This window comes from Trifolium pratense, unplaced genomic scaffold (genome assembly GCF_020283565.1).
Source record: "Trifolium pratense cultivar HEN17-A07 unplaced genomic scaffold, ARS_RC_1.1 scaffold_68, whole genome shotgun sequence".
Classification (NCBI taxonomy): Eukaryota; Viridiplantae; Streptophyta; class Magnoliopsida; order Fabales; family Fabaceae; genus Trifolium; species Trifolium pratense.
In genome coordinates this window covers 135,040-154,738 of record NW_025721051.1, presented here as the reverse complement: position 1 = coordinate 154,738, position 19,699 = coordinate 135,040, and the positions used below count along the sequence as shown (strand labels likewise).

The 19,699-nt window shown below is 33.9% G+C and overlaps 2 protein-coding genes and 2 long non-coding RNA genes across 25 annotated transcripts; all 4 read right to left on the bottom strand.

Moving 5' to 3' along the window:
• Nucleotides 1-555: 555 nt before the first annotated feature.
• Nucleotides 556-11,734, bottom strand: LOC123901493 (4-hydroxy-3-methylbut-2-enyl diphosphate reductase, chloroplastic-like). 10 transcript variants are annotated; one of them, XR_006806873.1, is made up of 19 exons: nt 11,456-11,734; nt 11,002-11,369; nt 10,852-10,926; nt 10,672-10,755; nt 10,341-10,478; nt 8,927-9,194; nt 8,686-8,808; nt 8,289-8,404; nt 6,995-7,721; nt 5,985-6,086; nt 4,977-5,490; nt 4,161-4,835; nt 3,677-3,761; nt 3,496-3,573; nt 3,301-3,406; nt 2,666-2,729; nt 2,491-2,532; nt 1,035-1,131; nt 556-872 (listed from the first exon to the last, which is right to left on the bottom strand). XR_006806873.1 is itself a non-coding variant. In XM_045951659.1 (4 exons), the coding sequence occupies exons 2-4, from the start codon at nt 1,840-1,842 to the stop codon at nt 651-653; spliced, it is 504 nt and encodes a 167-aa protein (XP_045807615.1). In that variant the 5' UTR covers nt 1,843-1,889; nt 2,491-2,645; the 3' UTR covers nt 556-650. The 10 variants fall into 10 exon arrangements, 2 of the variants coding, with proteins under 2 accessions (XP_045807615.1, XP_045807616.1); XR_006806875.1 differs by having other exon boundaries at nt 4,161-5,490; nt 6,995-7,131; nt 7,483-7,721; XR_006806874.1 differs by having other exon boundaries at nt 2,491-2,537; nt 4,161-5,490.
• Nucleotides 11,735-12,019: 285 nt separating this feature from the next.
• Nucleotides 12,020-12,660, bottom strand: LOC123901500. Its single transcript, XR_006806898.1, has 3 exons — nt 12,641-12,660; nt 12,427-12,510; nt 12,020-12,075 (listed from the first exon to the last, which is right to left on the bottom strand). It is a non-coding gene; the product is annotated as an uncharacterized LOC123901500 (long non-coding RNA).
• A 73-nt stretch (nt 12,661-12,733) lies between these two features.
• On the bottom strand, nt 12,734-17,606 carry LOC123901496. Of its 12 annotated transcripts, none has more exons than XR_006806886.1 (12): nt 17,520-17,606; nt 17,105-17,170; nt 16,069-16,087; nt 15,598-15,672; nt 15,400-15,474; nt 15,246-15,309; nt 15,094-15,177; nt 14,909-15,013; nt 14,222-14,328; nt 13,686-14,140; nt 13,436-13,551; nt 12,734-12,860 (listed from the first exon to the last, which is right to left on the bottom strand). It is a non-coding gene; the product is annotated as an uncharacterized LOC123901496 (long non-coding RNA). The 12 variants fall into 12 exon arrangements; XR_006806892.1 differs by having other exon boundaries at nt 13,686-14,068; XR_006806890.1 differs by having other exon boundaries at nt 13,686-14,059.
• A 223-nt stretch (nt 17,607-17,829) lies between these two features.
• On the bottom strand, nt 17,830-19,660 carry LOC123901492 (nucleobase-ascorbate transporter 6-like). Of its 2 annotated transcripts, XM_045951656.1 has the most exons (6): nt 19,398-19,660; nt 19,137-19,223; nt 18,929-18,985; nt 18,732-18,823; nt 18,586-18,663; nt 17,830-18,473 (listed from the first exon to the last, which is right to left on the bottom strand). In XM_045951656.1, exons 1-6 carry the CDS (start codon nt 19,463-19,465, stop codon nt 18,301-18,303), a joined length of 555 nt encoding a protein of 184 aa, XP_045807612.1. In that variant the 5' UTR covers nt 19,466-19,660; the 3' UTR covers nt 17,830-18,300. The 2 variants fall into 2 exon arrangements, with proteins under 2 accessions (XP_045807612.1, XP_045807613.1); XM_045951657.1 differs by lacking the exon at nt 19,398-19,660 and having other exon boundaries at nt 18,927-18,985; nt 19,137-19,390.
• Between the last annotated feature and the right edge of the window lie 39 nt (nt 19,661-19,699).

Sequence of the window (19,699 nt, the reverse complement as noted above, 5' to 3'; positions counted from 1 at the left end):
ACGACTCCAAAATAGGCCAAAAACCATAAAAACGACCCTAAAATAGGCAAAAAACCATAAAAACAACTACAAACACTAAAATTGGCCAAAACCCATAAAACCGACTACAAACACTAAAATTTGTCAAAAACCATAACAATGACCCTAAAATAGGCCAAAAACCATAAAAACGGCCCTAAAATAGGCCAAAAACCATAAAAACGACTACAAACACTAAAATTGGCCAAAACCCATAAAAACGACCCTAAAATAGGCCAAAAACCATAAAAACGACCACAAACACTAAAATTAGCCAAAACCCATAAAAACGACCCTAAAATAGGCCAAAAACCATAAAAACGACTTAAAACACTAAAATTGGCCAAATCCCATAAAAACGACTACAAACACTAAAATTGGTCAAAAACCATAAAAACGACCATAAAATAGGCCAAAAACCATAAAAACCACTACAAACACTAAAATTGGCCTAAACCCATAAAAACTATTACAAACACTAAAATTGGCCAAAACCCATAAAAACGACTACAAACACTAAAGGACTCTTTGAATTGACTTGATTGAGTTTATCTATTGACATAAGCACTTGTGAGACCGCTTGGGAGAGTATACGAAAACAGTTTATGAAATGTCCATAAACTGTTTTCAGCTTATTTCCTAAGAAGCTTATAAAACAGTTTGCTTACATTCAATTTGTGTGCTATTCTGTTTCCTGGACCAATTATTTGCTCACTATCAATCCAGTAAGAAGGAATTCCGCGTTCCTCAGCTATCTCTTGAAGGTGCGATGTATTATTCGAGTTCCAACCACCAACAACTAACATACAATCCATATCTTTCTCCACCAGCTTGTAAATAGCATCTTGTCGCTCCTAAAAGGAAATTCAAAATAACTGTTTGATTAGAATGAAGGCATATAGAATGGCCACTGGCCAAAAATATATATTATGCATAACAGTGCGATGTAGAACTGGCTAAGAGCTGCACAAATTGTGTTGAAGCAATAACATCAAGAACTAGAGAAGTGAAAATACCTGAGTAGCACCACAAATTGTGTTGAAGCTTATAAAGTACTCAGTAACGTTTTCCACACGATATACTTGCGCATCATTCTCCTCTCCACCAGTTTCCCTGTGAGCCGATCATCAAAATACATATAAGAATTAATTAAAATATATGAATAGAGCAAAAGAGAAACTCTTTGCCCCAACTACTAATTAAATTTATGTACAAGAAAAATAAAATAATCACGACATTGAAGGGAATTGGAAACAAGATTGTTGACAGGACAGGACAAAAATCATACCTCGAAAAATACCTCTCTAGTTGAGCTGGACCCATTAAGTTCATATGATAATACAATAGTGCACGTGTCTAAATGCTCTTATGAAAATCAATCCACAAATAAAATTTGTACATATATTCAACCATTTAAAGCATTTTACTTGATTTATGGGAACTTAAGGGTCAATTCAGAGTTCTACTAGTTAAATTGGCCTATCCCTTTCTATATACAAACATATTTTTACCTATTGAAATTGTTGGTGAGCTTCAATTGCATTCGGATCTAGTAACATTAATCGTTCAGATCTAGTTCAAATCATACATTTCTATCATACCAGAAGGTACATAATAATAAATTCTTGTTATTACTTACCAGAAGTTACTATATCGTAGGGTGGTTATTAGGTCCATTCTGTACCATTTTAAAGCAAGTCCAGAAACATCACCAGCAGCATCGTCAAGTTGGTGTATGATGATATTATTCAATTTAAGTTCGAGATCAGGATCGGCCCTAAAAGTGGGTTTGGTCAACTCATTAAGCAAATCAGAAGTGGCCATATAGTTGTCTTCCCGGGCAAAGCTAAGTTAGCCATTCTTGTATGAGACTATGAGTAATGTGGAATGTTGTTAGTTAGTTAGGGAATATGAGAAGCAACAAACAGAAAAATAAACAAACAAACTAGTGGAAATGAAAATAATCATGCATACAAAAGACCTTGATTGGAGATTTATAAGCAACGCATCATCATCATCATCAACATAAAGCGAAGATTGGAATGAATCGGAGAAAGAGAGATAGAAGCCTAAACCTAAGGCGGGAGTGGATCAGCATAAGTCAAAACTCAGAATGCATGCGGCGGAATAAATCAGAATGAATGAAAGAGAGGTTTATAAGCAACGCATCATCATAATCATAAACATAAAGCCAACTTTTGGTTTCGTCTTGGGCAAGGTAGTGGTTTTTTAATATTGACATGAATTTACTTCACTAAAGGCAAGTCAATATAAAAAAAGGCGGGATAAGGGCTAAATATCATTTGGAATAATCCCGTTTTCTCCCCAAGTGAACAACATTGTTACAACAGTGAACAAGCATATGGAATAAATATATAAATATTAAATAGCAAAGGTGCAAGCTTCAATGTTTTATGAACTTTGATTTATCTAGCACAAGGGTGGAAACTGTGATTTGGTTCAGAAAAGTACCTTCGATAAACCATGGCTATGGCCATCCAGATGCATTATAGACTGCTCTAAACAAGGAAGGGTTTGAACCATTATTACTCAATTGAGCTCGCCAACTGGATAAAATTATATCATGACCGAAAGGACTCATATCCGGTAGTAGCGGCAGAAGATCATCAGAGTCTAATTAGCACACCTTGATTCATCACGGGACTTGTGAATTTGGAAGTCATAAAATCCCAAAAGTTACCATTATTTCCCTTCAGAAAGAAAGTTTAAAGATTAGACAACTAATGTGAGCATATCAATCTTTAAAAATTGAAAAATAAAATAAAACAGAGGTAATGATTAGACAACAATAAAAGGGGTTATTTTTTGCATAAAAAAATAGGCCAAACACGTAATAATTATCTATTAAGAAAATTCAAATCTTCAAAATCGTCATAGTTTTACTAAACATCTGGTCTTCAGCAGGTTGTCAACAACAGGAGATACAGGCCACATTATTGTTTTCTAAGTATTTAGGGAGGTTACACCAAACACAAGAAACCACATCAATGAACTTCATGCCTTTAAGATGAATGATAGACAAGTCATTATCTGTATGTACATATCGCACCAAGTGGAATATTTAAAAGAAAGGATGCACCAAATAAAATGAAATAAAAAGTAACCGAACCATTAAAGAAGAATATGACCGGACACACATTAACTAAAGACAACTTCAACAAGATAATACTGTGTAGGAAACAATAGCTTAAGGGATATGCATACAGTTAGGAATTAGGATTTGACAACTATGAAGGAAAAAATTCAGAACAAAAAATCCACCTTGCATTGGATCAAGCTGATTAGAAGAGCAGTTGTTTATATCTAGCCCTCAGCTAAGCTAGTGCCCATGATGATCAGCAACACCAGGTGCCAAAATGTTCTTAATCTGAATCAAAGCAACATCTCGAGGATCAGGGAAAAGCCTTGTTGTATATCTCATATTATTATTTAATCAATCTTGAAAGTGTTCCTAACCTGAGATGCTCCTTTTTCCATGCTCTTGTATTAAATGTTACAAAGATGCAGATTCTTAAGCGGACAAAAAGGTCATTTCTACAAATTATAATCTCTTTGTTATTACATATTCATGAACAAATGAAAAGTCAATAGAAGTTAGATGTAAATAGTACATCACTAGTTGTTTTGAAAATTCTACCTTGATCTGTTCCAAATTCCGTTGTATGCTTTTGGAAGTTTGATTTTCGGAGGCTTAGCAACACCTCTCCTTGAATTAACACACTCTGTTATACATGGAAATTAAACAGCACGGGCATACAACACGTTTTAATTAGACCAAAACAATAACCAAAAAAAAAAAATACACACAAAATTACATGAATGTAAAGAAAGGCTTTGATCTAGTGTGGTAATGTCTAATTGTATAATATACACTTGACTAATCTAACGGTTAAGTTAAATGGTACACCGGTGAGGGACTTGATAGAGCCCTCACCCTAGAAGCCACTATATTTGTTGGCTCTAGTTCCAACATACAAAAGAATAAAGGAATGTCTAAAACACAAAAATTACACATTACCTTACCTATTACTAGGAAGGTACTTCATCAAACATAAAAAAGACATTATTCTAAACATTAATTTTTATAAGTTAATGGACAAAAGAGGGTAATTTGAGCTTACCTTAGACAAATGATTCTCATCCGACGCTCCTTCATATCCCTTTCACTCTTTGCAAGTATTTTAAAGTTTAAACATGACAAATTGTTAAATCAAATAGTTAACCTTATGATTAAATGGCAATCACACATAGTATATTTAGGAAAACCAAGTGTTCTTAATCATACAGGGAACATGTCTGGGCCTCAAAATACATTCATCCAATCTCATGAACAGACTATAAAAATCACCTCAAGCAATTCATTATATAGAGATAGAACAACAAAGGCAGCACATTTTAAATGTCCCTAGACAACCAAAACAAATGAGAGATTTCTCCAATCAACCCAAACTCCTACTCCAACACACTATGGAATACTCGAGAGTCAACTCAACTACTCAAGAATAAAATATGCAATCATCAACCAACAGAAACATATCAAATAATTTATTTCCCCCAAACCCTACTCTAATAACAACCAACACCCAATCTTTTTAATTGAAAAATCAAACAACTCTACACAAACACCAACAATTTTTCAAAATAACAATTAGAAGACGAGAACAACATAACATTCAAGTAGTATCATTTGTACAAATTGATAGTGAAAGGGTCTATTACTAAGGACACAATTTTCAAGCCTTTAGTGTGTGTAAAGGCATCCCGTCCCACATACTAGGACCTCTACCACCTTCTATCTAGAAATAATCATAGAATATGATAAAACTGAATCAAGTGTTAAGAAAAAGTTCAGTAACAATGAATTAAGTTAAATACAATATTTACAGAGGATTGCATAAAAAGAGACAACAATATTTAGGAATAAGGGAGAAAATTACCTCACAAACAACTTTCATAGATTGTGTCATATTAACAGCTTTTGAAACTTCAAAAACAACATTAACAGTCTCATATGCCTTTGTTAGCTATGCACTGAAAGTAAGTATGAAATCAAGAGAGATTTTAGTTAGATCACATCCTAATTCCATATGGATTCATCAAAGTAATATACCCTACTGTGTTGGAGTAGGATAATCTCTCCTCCATGCGGAAACATGCAACATCAAAAGCGTTTTTGCAGGAAGCAGGGATTTCTGTTTGATCAACTAGTCCCAAAAATCTACATGAGAGAATACAATCAGGTTCAAACAATGTTTTTGCTGTCATCATCGCAGATCTTTGATCTTTGCAATGTCCTAGTGTTGATATCCTTTCTAGGATCTTCATGAACAATTTTCAGAAGGTCAAACATGATTTTTTTAAAGGTTGGTCTCTCTTCATTCTTTAGAATCGGATGAGCTTCATTATTGAATAAGCCAATCCTAGAAAGTGTCGCCACGATCTCCCTAAACCCTGTACACAGACCCAAAAAAGCCTGGATTAGTTAATTTATGTATGAAAGAATGCCACTGTCTCACCAAATATTGCCTTGCCTAATGTAGGTAAAAATATGTATCAGAGAATGTTATTGAACAGTGGAAGAAGTTGGACGGAAAAATAGTAGCAACAAATAGAAACCATGCCTTCGTAACGGAGTGTTCCGCGAAAGAACCCTAATGCCCTACAGCCAAAAAGTCCTTCTAGTAAAACAGTAAAGAAGATTTAAACATAACAAATTGGATACACCAGCATTCTTGCTCAATCAATTTTTTTGAATTTTTAAAGCACAAGTCTTATCATCTGCTCTACCCTACTGAATTACTTCACTTCAAATATAAGAAGGTTAAGCAAAACTAAAGAACTATAACACATTAACAATATTTAACATGTACTGATCGAGGAAACAAAAGCTAAAAAGGAAAAAGAAGGCATCAAAAGCTTCAAAGATTCATTATAGTTTACATTACCTGGCCACTGTTCAATGTTTTATAAATGTAGTCGCTCAATTGTTCTGTACTTATGTCTGATCCATCGTAGAACTTCCCGTAACATATTATACATGAAAAAAGCTAGGTAATAATTTAGAGGTCAGAGACTCTGAGTAGACATTATATCCAAACATGGTTTATGAGCAGGAAGATGAAATGTAATAAATTTTAGGGCAAATTACACTAACCTCCCCTGAGGTCTTTTTAAATAACACAAACACCCCCTCTAGTTTTTAAGTGATCACTAACCTCCCTTATTTTTCTATCAAATAGACAAACACCTCCCTTTCACCTTAACTCCTTCACTTTTGCTCACACAAACTGAGTTCTTTTACTTATTGGTCAACATTTTTTCTTCAACTGTTGCACTTGTTCTATTTTCTTCAACATTTTATGAAACTGCTATTCTAAGATGGGTTTCCATTTTTTTTAATACGCTAAATGATAAATAATCATGTTTGAAAGAAAATCTAACAAAGCACAATACAGGAACTACTACCATACTGGAACATGAAACAGTGGGCAATACATTGTCGGTGCACAAAGAATAGGAAAAAAAAAATAAAGCATTAATAATATTTTGACTATTTTATTTTGTCAATCGGAATTTTGGCTAAACTCAATGCTTTCTTTCTCTTCAAATTCCTAACTTTTCAAATCCCTAAATGCTCTCATTAGAAATTCACATCGGGCAGCAGATTTGATTTTCCTATAAGATTTTGATCTGTAGAGAGCTTAAAACACGGTTGAGTGACAGAGAGAAGCACAGATCAATTTCGGAAGAAACAACAATAAAACAGTTTTTTTTCATCTTTACCTAACAGTAGTTTGGCGGTGTTAAAAATGAGGGGAGATGAGTGTTTTATGAAAACTAGAGGGGGTGTCTCTGTTGTTTAAGGAAACTTCAGGGGAGGTCAATTACATTTTCCCTAAATTCTATATCCAAGAAAGAAAACAGGTGGAAAGGGAAAAAGAAATAACAAAACAACCTGTGTTGTTGATTGTACAGGTGGTGGTCTCATAGCAATGGATACCCTGCTTATTGGTCTTGCAAAGCTTTCTGTGTGTTTGTTGTCATTGAATTCCTTCCAGCAGAATTTTCCTTTCCGTTCATTTGATGTGCGGACTCCAGCCAAATCAGAATGAATGAAAGAGAGGTTTATAAGCAACGCATCATCATAATCATAAACATAAAGCCAACTTTTGGTTTCGTCTTGGGCAAGGTAGTGGTTTTTTAATATTGACATGAATTTACTTCACAAAAGGCAAGTCAATATAAAAAAAGGCGGGATAAGGGTTAAATATCATTTGGAATAATCCCGTTTTCTCCCCAAGTGAACAACATTGTTACAACAGTGAACAAGCATATGGAATAAATATATAAATATTAAATAGCAAAGGTGCAAGCTTCAATGTTTTATGAACTTTGATTTATCTAGCACAGGGGTGGAAACTGTGATTTGGTTCAGAAAAGTACCTTCGATAAACCATGGCTATGGCCATCCAGATGCATTATAGACTGCTCTAAACAAGGAAGGGTTTGAACCATTATTACTCAATTGAGCTCGCCAACTGGATAAAATTATATCATGACCGAAAGGACTCATATCAGGTAGTAGCGGCAGAAGATCATCAGAGTCTAATTAGCACACCTTGATTCATCACGGGACTTGTGAATTTGGAAGTCATAAAATCCCAAAAGTTACCATTATTTCCCTTCAGAAAGAAAGTTTAAAGATTAGACAACTAATGTGAGCATATCAATCTTTAAAAAAAAATAAAATAAAACAGAGGTAATGATTAGACAACAATAAAAGGGGTTATTTTTTGCATAAAAAAATAGGCCAAACACGTAATAATTATCTATTAAGAAAATTCAAATCTTCAAAATCGTCATAGTTTTACTAAACATCTGGTCTTCAGCAGGTTGTCAACAACAGTAGATACAGGCCACATTATTGTTTTCTAAGTATTTAGGGAGGTTACACCAAACACAAGAAACCACATCAATGAACTTCATGCCTTTAAGATGAATGATAGACAAGTCATTATCTGTATGTACATATCGCACCAAGTGGAATATTTAAAAGAAAGGATGCACCAAATAAAATGAAATAAAAAGTAACCGAACCATTAAAGAAGAATATGACCGGACACACATTAACTAAAGACAACTTCAACAAGATAATACTGTGTAGGAAACAATAGCTTAAGGGATATGCATACAGTTAGGAATTAGGATTTGACAACTATGAAGGAAAAAATTCAGAACAAAAAATCCACCTTGCATTGGATCAAGCTGATTAGAAGAGCAGTTGTTTATATCTAGCTTGCAGCTAAGCCAGTGCACATGATGATCAGCTAAGCACTTGCCATCCATTACCACCTGCTACTTTTCCCTTCAAAGAGAAACATAATTTGTGAATCGAAATGAAAATATAATTTGATTATCGATTCAGTTTATTACAATTTCAAATTAGTAATATTTAAGAGGTATGCTAGTTAACTAACTACCGACTATTATTATCGAGTTAACAATTAACTGTTAGCTAACTACGATTATCATAACTAAACTATAGAATACTGCAATAACCATTTTGATATAAAAAATGTACGAAAACATCATGCATAAAAGTTGAATATACAGAACGAGCAAATCATCACGAAACAATGTCCTGACCTGATTCATATCAATAGTTTGAAGCGCATCACCACGTGTGAATATTATTATCACATGGTTTTGGTTCTCTGGTTTTCCTTCACCAAACTTTGGATCCCCAGGAACTTTGATAGAATATATTTCCTTTGTGCAAGAAAAACATAAAGAATCCGACAAGGTAGAACACAATATTTAAGGATAAAAACTGTAAATGCTATATAATAGTGAGTCAAAAATGGCATTAGTCAAAGCTTTTTCTCACCTGATCTTTTTGACAAGCTTTGAATGATCTTGTTGAACTTCATTTGGGTAGGATTTCACAACTACAGTGCCTTGTTGACACCATTGGTTCTCAAGAACCAAATGTCTTGTCCAAGTTGGTTGTACTAGAATTGAAAGGATTGAAAAATTTGGAAGAACTATTCAGTGGACCCCTTTCCTTTGAATCTTTGACCAATTTAGAAAATCTATCAATCAATGATTGTGACCATTTGCAAAGCTTGTTTAAAGGTAAGCTAAACCTCTGCAATCTAAAGACCATCATAGTTCGACATTGCCAGATGTTAGTTTCCCTATTTGAAGTGTCAACTTCTCGATGCCTAGTGCTACTAGAGACATTGGAAATATATAACTGTGAGGGACTGGAAACCATAATCGAAATGAAGAAATAGATGACGGTGGTAATAACAAGAGTCATGGTTCAATGTTTTCAAAACTAAAAATTATTGACATTGGGAAATGTCACCTATTAGAATCTATACTACCTTTCCTCTAACACCCGTCGGGTGCTTTCATCAGTTGTACTTTCATCAACATGAATGAAAGCAACTCGGAGATTCCTGTTAGCAATGATAAGGTTTGGTGTAACAAAATATTTTTTTAAAAAAACAAAAAAAGCAATGACAAAGAAATTATGCTTTCTAAATGCTTATGTAACTATGAAATAAAAGTTAATTGAGAAAACTCAGCAATAGCAGCTTCACCTAAATATGTACCAGCGTCACATTTGTAATCTAAAATGCCACAAATAAGATGACACTCATCAACATTCCCCCGAATTATAACGGCATTTACACCACAGAAACCATAATACGAACAAATTAACAACCTCAATGGCTTCCAGTGAACACCACAGGAAGGATATAATAGAAAATGATTTCCACGAAGAAAAAAAAAATTAGGTTAATATATGTGCTGCACTGTGAAAGGTCATTGAATCTTCTGAGATTCTAGAATTTATAATAATTCTCAGTTAGCGCTTCCCAGTAGAACTATAACTGACTACCCAACAGTTTTTTTACTACTCTAGCAATTATAGCACATGCAAAAATATCACAGCAGAAAAGATACAGCAAAAACATGCAATACACAAACATATACACACACAAAGATAGATACCCTCAAATTTCAAATATGCAATTCATATTTGACATTAGGTAGCATCTAAAGCACAATTCAGTTCTATAAAAAAATTTATGCAACATTCTATAAAATATGCAGGAAAGCAGTAATGCTTGACTACCATACATACTAAGCTATACTGTCAGTCTTGACTAGGGGTGTCCAATGGATGGATATCCAATCCCAGAGTACAAATATTTTTTAATGATATAATCAAGTTCCATTCTGTTTAGTTATGTTTTTAATAAACCAATAGCATATTCAAACATAATTACCTTGGAATGCAATATGACGTGGTTTGATAGATTCCACATTCAGCCTAAACGAAGCTCTTAGTGAACATTGCACGATTAATAAATGTACCATTATGTACTGTATATTTCCCTGTCTTCAAGTAGTGCTTGTAATTGTTGCTGCAGGACAAACGAACAAGGATTTCAAAAGTGCATAAGGAGGATGAAAACCAAATCATATTCTGTCAAAAAGAGAATTAAAGGGGATTCATACAAAGAGAATTAAAGGTCCTAATTGACAATTGTAAAAGAAAATTGAACATAGTGGCATAAAGAACCCTGGAATATTAGATATAAAATTTTAAGCACACACATGTTGACATTCATTGTATGATCTCCTTAATTTGCTATCAGTCTCTGTACCGAACTTTTTCACAGGTGTGTCAATCTGTGTTTCCTGCAAAGACAACTCATTTTAGATATACCGTTCAACATAAAAGCTGGCATGCTATAGAAAGAGAATGTAGATAAGAGTAGAAACTAATGCACTTACAGTAGCTTTCTGATCTTCTACCAAATGGTGACCTCTATGCAAATCCATTGGAAGTATATATATATGTGGCGGTAACTGCAAAAGAACAAAAAGCATTTTGAGATGAAGAAAAATAGAAAAGTCAATTTAGTTATTTAACAGTCTACTCACGGTTGACGCCTAGCCGCCATTCCAGCATGGGCTTCAAACTGTGAAAGGCTTATCTGTTTACCTGTGAACAAAAATCATAAAGTTTATCTTAGCATTTTCACTCCGGTAGGTATATGAACATACCTCTACATCACAACAACTACAGACTATACCATTTCCTTGTTTGTAACTCACAAGTAGTTTCTGAATAGCACATCAGTCAAGTCACATATTTAAGAAAAATAAAAATAACGTGCAGATCAATCCATAAACACAAAATATTAAGAGATAATATCAAGACAGACACGTGTCCTTTGACATAGTAAGCCAACTCAGCACCGTCTGGTAGGCCATTAGGCATAAAAAGTAACCTGTGCAAATCATTGTCCCTGAAAAAAGATAAATCCAATTCAAATTTCAAACTTCAGTAGCTGAGATATTTCAGTTCAAATGTTAGATTTTTTAATTGATATACCTTGACTTGCTTTTGAATGATTGCTTCGCCTTCTTTCCTGTTCCAGAACCTCTCTGTTTCAGCTTTTTATCCTTCATGTCAGTCTGGAATAGCACCCGCATTTCTTCTGTCCTTGAAGAGGAAGGCTTTCGCGAAGGATTGGGTTTATTAGATTTCTTTTGAGGCTTCTTCACAATCTTGCCAAAGTGTAGTGCCCTTTGGGTGGCCTTTACTGCTTTTGTCCGTCGGTAATATTGTGGCTATCTTGCTCTTTTGCACTCTTAAGCGAACTTTAAGGCCAATTTCTTCATCTCTTTTGGCCTAAAAGGTAGTGAAAATGCAGATTAGTTCTTCATATTAGGAACAAATATATTTTGGAGTAGAAACAGAGGGAATTTATAATTAAGAATAAGTTTCATTCTGTTTAGTTATGTTTTTAATAAACCAATAGCATATTCAAACATAATTACCTTGGAATGCAATATGACGTGGTTTGATAGATTCCACATTCCGCCTAAACGAAGCTCTTAGTGAACATCTTGCACGATTAATAAATGTACCATTATGTACTGTATATTTCCCTGTCTTCAACGAACTTGTTGTCGGTGATGATTTTCCTATTTTCAAAGATGAAGAACCAACTGCAGATATACAAAATCAAATTCAAAAACACTAACTCAATTTCTTCCATATAAGGCTAATAATTATAAGGCCTGTTTGTTTGAAATTTAAGAAAAATTATTTTTTTAAAGAAAATCATTTTTTTAGAGATTTTGAAAAAAATCTAAAGCTATTTGCCGTTTGTTTACAATCATTAAAATCTATTTTTTTAAGATGGTGTGGGATGATGAATGATTAAAAAAATGGATTTTGATAAAAGCTATTCAAAATAGATTCTCATTACAGCAGGTTGAAATAGCAGTTGCAGAAGTGTATTTCAATTAATAATAATTACACTACTATACAAAATTGCATTTAAATTGATAAATTACCGTTAGCAATATCATTTAAAGGAATTCTTCTCGCCGATCCAATAACACCATGCTCTCCTTGACTCCCGGGAAGGGGTTTAGTCACTATATTTCATAAAAACAAAATCAAAGATCCCAAAATTCATAATTACAAAAAAGGTGAATATTAATTAGGAGACAACATTAGAAAATATTCAATTAAAGAGAATGAATGGGTTTGTTTGGATATACTCACCTGATTATTCGATAACAAATTCTATCTCATACATGCATTGCATATTGTACATACATAATACAGTACATCTAAAATATTGTGGAAGACACACACCTTTTACAGAGCAATGACAACACTCTCGCGTGATGACTGGTGTTTCACAAGCTTTATAAACGCATGATTGTAAAGTCTTGGAACATTTCTTGCACCATAACATTCTTAATAGACAGCTATTTGACATCTGCAAAATATATATAATGACACATTTTTCATATCAATTGCAATGACATTTCATCACGGGGTAAAGAAAAAAAAAAAAAAAACAAATCTTGTTGTTTCCTTGATATAAGGGCCGAACACACAAGGAGAATGCGAATTATTACAAAAGACATTAACAATTCAGATTAGTTAGAAACAAAAATGAGAACAATGCACATGATCCCTCTAATCCTTTTCATCTCTCCCACGTTGGTTCTGCACTTCTGCAACTTATGAGATACTTTCAAAAAATCACACACCACCACCATAGTCTCTCCCCTCTCTAAAACATTATTTCATCACCCCCTTGATTTCATCTAATCATGGTCCACCCATATTTTAGGTGAGGGACTTAGTTGAGCTCTCTCCTTAGAATTCACCGAATTATTAGGTTTGTATAGAACATATGAGCTTATTATTTTGAATATGTTTCTTGTTTTTACTAAAAAAATGCATTTTGGGAGAACATCTTTTAATTAATGATTTGAATCTCAATTTGATAACCATGTTTGCAACAACTAAATTCCAGAACTTCTTAGATAGTGGTAAGAAACTAACCTCCCCTGCATAATTCCAGAAGAATTTGTATGAAGGGACTGAATAGTAAATATTTGTTAAAAACCACTATAATCTTACTATACATATTTGTGTTTCAAATATGCTCCCTGTACACTCTGTTGCAAAAACAAAAAATTGATTTAAAGCATACATCAAACCAAAAATGAAGAATCAAATCAAACTACATATTGCGTTGTCTCAACTGTTATTAGAATAGCTGATACAAAAACCATCAGTTAACAACAAATACCTGTATACATTCAACATGTCCAAGAAGATCATTGAGATCTGGGGCAGGAAAAATGTCCCTAAAGAAGATGCAACACTTGTATTTGTCTGCAATTAGAAGGAATTCATTAACAACATAAAGTAGCAGAACATAAAAACAAAAGACCTCACATTCATTATAATCATAGTTACACATCGAAACATGGAAAACCAATAAAACAAGTAAGAGGCGTGAATGAATAAAGGCAACTTTCCTTTTAACAATGGGTACCAAGGTTGCACAGGCGCTGCATTATTCACAAGCGGCTGCATGCCTGATTGTACTTGTTGAGGCGTTCCAGGAGTGGGACAAAGGCACATTAGCAGCAGCTGCATTATTCACAAGCGGCTGCATGCCTGATTGTACTTGTTGAGGCGTTCCAGGAGTGGGAATCATTGCCCAAGTTCCAGAAGAGACAACATTAATTAAAAGTGGCACTAAACCAGGACAATACATATTATAAAATATCAACAAAACTTATGCAAATGGAAACCAATTCAATCTAAATGAAGTCTCACCTCTCTATGCGATAATCAGTCCTTCACGCACACATGGCATGGAGACATGTGGAACACTTGACACATTGTGTGCATGAACCATCGATTTGCTTACAAATAACACAAATCTGAAATTGAACTAATACAGAATTTAGATTGAATTGGAATGAACAAAACTAAGTAATGATGTAACTTAGTGTAAAATGTGCAAAGAATAAATTCCATCAATTGGTGACTAGAATTAGGTAGGACCATTACTATATTTTTTCGAGGAAAAATTTATACACATTAGTGAGTGATAATATCAAACTATACTTCTTTTGAAAATAATATACAAGTACATTTTCTGCATAGGCAAAAGAGCTTCAAATACGCTTACCCTCACAAAAGAATTTGATGGAATACTCAAGATACCCAAAGCATGCTAAATTTACTCATCACTAGCAAAAAAACTTCAGGTCGAAACCAGACACAAGTTACATGAACCATAGTGGAACAACATCAGTAGGCTTTAGAGCACAACCTGAGTGTCCAACAATACGTTTCACATAAAGTGTGCAGTTAGATCTTAAAAATAAAGTGTGCAGTTATTTGATCAGGCAGGCATACACATGTGAACCACACATAAAAACTCACTAATTCAGGACTTTTTTTTTGAGACACGTTGGAAACAGAAGGAATGAAAAACTTAGACAAAAACAGAAGCACCTATAACTCTCCCTTAGAATGGCACTGATTGCTTCTTTTGTTCTTTTGACATTTTTTTCCGCTTGGCTGATAAACTGACAATGGAAGTCTCCATTGGCGTGGCCCCTGTAAAAAATTAATGACCACATGAACTACAGTAATAACCAAGGGGCATATAGCTAGGTGAATTTTTATCAAGAAGGAACCTTTGACATTGAAGTAACACCAAGTAAGTTTACTGCACTTTTTCTGGCAGTGAATAAATCCCCCCTTCATCCACTAACTTCGTCCTGAATACAAAATTTTGGTCAGAAATGACTACAAATTATCTAAAACAGTAACGAAAAAAAAATCGCACTATATCTGAAGGAAGATTCTTCCGTATATACTGTATCAGCATCTTCTTCCCATTCTGACATGTCCTGCAAATTGCATTACCATAAGACATCAATGAGAAAGGGTCTCTTGAGAAAAAAGTCCATCCCTGTTACTTTTTTGAAATAAATTCTGACCTTTACATTTATGACCAATGCTGGGAAGATTGCAGATTCCAATAGAGCTGTAAAATGTGGAGAAACTAACCCTGTCTTATAATTGAAATATTACGTCTTTAAATTGAAGAATATATCAATTACAAAATTCAAAACATCCTAACAATTAAAACAGACACTAAAAATAAATTGCAAGTCAATAAAATTGATATAACCTACCGGACCAGTCTCCAGCACATTTGAAATTACTTCATAACCAAGGGAGAGAATCCTCTCTGAAAGGAAATGAAGTCTCTGCAAAAAGGAATTACACTGTTCAGATTTTGAAATGACAAAAAATAAATAATATAATTATAAAATTAAGGTTACACAAGTCTAGAATCAAGTTATAGATAACAGAAGATTTGGAAGCCGTGTGGAAAATGAATATAGCAAGCATAACCATTAATCAAGCCAACTACTAATCAGATACTAAGAACAAAATTTAAGAATATCATCTTATGCTGATATTTTTGCTAAATTTGACTATGCTTAGAGTACAATTTATAATATCTGGCATCAACCTGAAAATGGAGGAGTTATATTTTATTATACAATACCAAACATGCATATAACCAAAAATTAAAATACTTAGAAACTATATTACTTGTCAGAAGAGGAGCTTGAGTAGATGAGCATGTAGGACTTTACCTATCAGTAGGAATGTCTCCTTCAAAAAAAAAAAGTAGGAATGTCAGATTAAAAATGAATTAAAAATTTCAGATTAATTAGCAACAAAAAAAAAAGAATTTACCATATAAAGACCATAACTTCAGAGGGAGGAGAAAAAATTCACATACATTCTTGAACCAAATACCAAAAGAGAAATAAAAGGTTACAATAGCTGACATTTTGCATTAAATAACAAAAATTTACAAATTATCAAGACCACCAACAGTGAATTTCGAATATCTGAAAGGGTCTGAGAAGAAGCGCATGAAGAACAATAAGTGCATTGATGGTCCGCATTAGAATTTTAAGGTCCGCATTAGGATTACATGTATTGTACTCAGCCTGCTCGAGATAATCTGCAGCCTAAACACCCTTTTTTAATGAAATGACTACCACATCACCCTTTTTAGCCACATCATATCCAAGTCAGCATTTCTGTTTGCCACGTGTACGTTTTCAACGGGGTTAGTGGCAAAGTTGACGGAAAGGACTAACTAATGCAAACGGTGCAAACATAAGGGACTAAATTGATACGTTTTAAACGTAAAGGACCAACTTGAAACCTAAAATAAACGTAGGGATCAAATGTGTAGTTAAACCTTTAAAAAATAATTTATTATGATACACCTACCCCCCAAAAGATGATCACATTTTTCAATTCAAATTTGTTACTGCACATTTTTTTTAAAGATGATATCCGCATTGTGAGTAAGAAAGAGCTTATGTGGGAAAAGTGGATGGAACATTTGTGTTTCACGACAGAGATTAAGTTGAATAGTTGATAACTAATTTTTTTGAGACTTCAATGAGGAGATGGATTAAATGGTTGAAATCGAGGATGTGAAAAATCAGCTATAATAGAAATTAATTTATCAAACAAACACTTCTTTGGTAACCGGAAATTTCTAAAAACAACAGAGGGAGTATACAGATTGGTTTCTGTGAAGCACACCAGAATATACAGATTGGTTCACTCTATCATCAAAATTCCTAGGCAATTACTTTATTAACTCACCACTACTATGCCAGCGGCTAGAATTTTCATTTGATTCCAAGTGACCAACAACACCAGATCACCAACCTGCCATAACCGTAAAAATGCATTTCAGGTTAATAAAATCATACTAATATGAAGTCTACAAAGTCTCTTTTATTGATCAAGGCATTGGAGAATGGAGATTAAAATGTAGAAGTGTACAAAACCAGAAGCAGAAGCATTAAAACGTGCAAAACCAGAACGTGTAATTATGCAAAAATGCAATGTGCACAACCAGAAACCAGAACTAAATGCATTTAAATGTGCAGAACCATAACGCAATTATACATAAACCATAACTCAATGAACAACATTACTCATGCAACCAACACAACTTCATTAGAACAAAACCTTGAAGCTAAAAGGATGTTGACAGTGATGATGAGGACTGTACCTTTCAGCCTCAAATCTTTCTCTTTCAATTCTTAAATGTGGTTCTGCACTTCAGGGAGCACAAAGGCTTGAATAAATCCACCGGAGTCAATCTGAATAGAAAAAGACAAAATTAGAAAGTATCAAACTTACCAACTCTATTTTGGGAATTACTATATTGAAATTTGCATATACACTAAAAAATTCAAATGTAAAAATTTGAGTGAGGATATGAACCGACCAATACCAATCAATACAATAAGAGTGAAAAGAGAAATGCCTTTGAGGAGGCTGAACATGCAGTATTTCGTCCTTACGTAAACACCTGAAAACATAACCATATTGTTTGTTTTTTTTTTTTTTTAAAAAAAAAGAGATATATAATCTTATCTGTTCTAAGTGGAAAGAAATAACACCAATTCTCAAAACTCGAAAATAGCAAGTACTATTCAAAGATACCCACTCTAGTTTATAAATTATGTTCAAAGTCAGAGTATTACAGCCCTATATCTACAAAAAAATACACGCTATTTACAACCTCCGCGGATGGTTTTGCGGGAGTTTTGAAAACTGCCGCTTATTAGAATCCAATAGTAAATATGCGGGGGATTTGGATGAGCGTTGGTATCCTGTTCAAACTGCGGCGGTTGGGTTTGCGGAGGTTTCAAACCCCCGCACATGGTTAAATATGTGTAAAAAAAATATATCACAACCAAAACTTTGATTACAAATATAATCTCAGTGACAAAAATTAAACACTTACCAAAATAAGTATCAAATTTTAAACAACCTTATAAAAAGCTCTAATTGAAAGTTAAAACGAAATTATATATAGAGAAGCCTAATGTGGAAAGGAAGTATGCTCCTTGTCTGAGTGTGCAAATAAGAGGCAGCAAGAATATAGAGAAGCCTAATATGAACTTTGTTCTAAAACTGTTAAGGTTGCAGAACTGAAGAAAACTAATGCCTCCAGCACCTACAAATGATGAATGAAAATTGAATCATTATATGGTGGTGTGTCTTCTAAGTATCATAATAAATAAAAGTATATATATAACCTGTATGAGTTTATCTTAAATCAAACATACCAACATAAGCAAAGAATAAGCAGTACAGGGCAGCAACAATTGCAGGTGGGATAGATGCGAAAACTGTTCCAAATTTTCCTAAATCATGAAAGAAATGTTAGTAATTACAAATCAAATTACAAACTTATCGTGTTTAACTGACTCACCTAAAATTGAAGAGAAAATCATGAATCCAGCAGATATCGGCACAACTCTTCGACTGCCAACACGTGTCAAAGCCAATAGACCTGCATTTTCTCTGTTGGGAAAACAAATAAAAATCACTTTGATTCCTTACGTTAACAAAAAAGTAGTGCTTGATTGCTTAGTAAAGAATACAAACAGAATAATTTCAGCCTTACACAGACACGGACGATCCACTAATTGTTCCAAACAATTCTGATAACAGAATGCCGACTCCCTAACAAGCATAAATAAGATACTTGAAAGTGAAAGTTCTACTTGATTACTAGGTGAAAATCATCATTACAGTCAAATCAATTATTAACTTTTACAATTATTAGTTATCACGATTATCATTTATAAAGCAAGATTTAGTCATATATTCGTACCTGCCAACCAATACCCTGACTAAGAATAGAAGGCAGTAATGGTGTTGCACTTGCATACCTATATACAGCAATGAAAGCTCCACTAGACTGTGAACCAAAAAGACAGAATATACAATTTAAGAAAATCATTTTCACAAGAAAGAATAACAATTAATCAGAAACCAAATCCTATTCCAATTTTAAAAAGAGAATATCTTCAGAAAGATAGATGTAACATATATCCACTTGAGTGAGAGAAAGCTTTCCAATAAGGGCCAGAACCTCTCTGTTCCAGAACCTCTCTGTTTCAGCTTTTTATCCTTCATGTCAGTCTGGAATAGCACCCGCATTTCTTCTGTCCTTGAAGAGGAAGGCTTTCGCGAAGGATTGGGTTTATTAGATTTCTTTTGAGGCTTCTTCACAATCTTGCCAAAGTGTAGTGCCCTTTGGGTGGCCTTTACTGCTTTTGTCCGTCGGTAATATTGTGGCTATCTTGCTCTTTTGCACTCTTAAGCGAACTTTAAGGCCAATTTCTTCATCTCTTTTGGCCTAAAAGGTAGTGAAAATGCAGATTAGTTCTTCAT

Excerpts from the sequence above, each read along its gene's own strand:
- LOC123901492 (XM_045951656.1), bottom strand. The coding sequence starts at position 19,465 with ATGCGGGTGCTATTCCAGACTGACATGAAGGATAAAAAGCTGAAACAG. Across the intron at positions 18,824-18,928 it reads TTAGTGGATCGTCCGTGTCT|AGAAAATGCAGGTCTATTGG; the intron begins GTGTAAGGCTGA and ends TTTTCCCAACAG. Across the intron at positions 18,474-18,585 it reads CTTATTCTTTGCTTATGTTG|GTGCTGGAGGCATTAGTTTT; the intron begins GTATGTTTGATT and ends CATCATTTGTAG.
- LOC123901493 (XM_045951659.1), bottom strand. The coding sequence starts at position 1,842 with ATGGCCACTTCTGATTTGCTTAATGAGTTGACCAAACCCACTTTTAGG. Across the intron at positions 1,132-1,657 it reads CTACGATATAGTAACTTCTG|GGAAACTGGTGGAGAGGAGA; the intron begins GTAAGTAATAAC and ends ATCGGCTCACAG. Across the intron at positions 873-1,034 it reads CAATTTGTGGTGCTACTCAG|GAGCGACAAGATGCTATTTA; the intron begins GTATTTTCACTT and ends ATTTCCTTTTAG.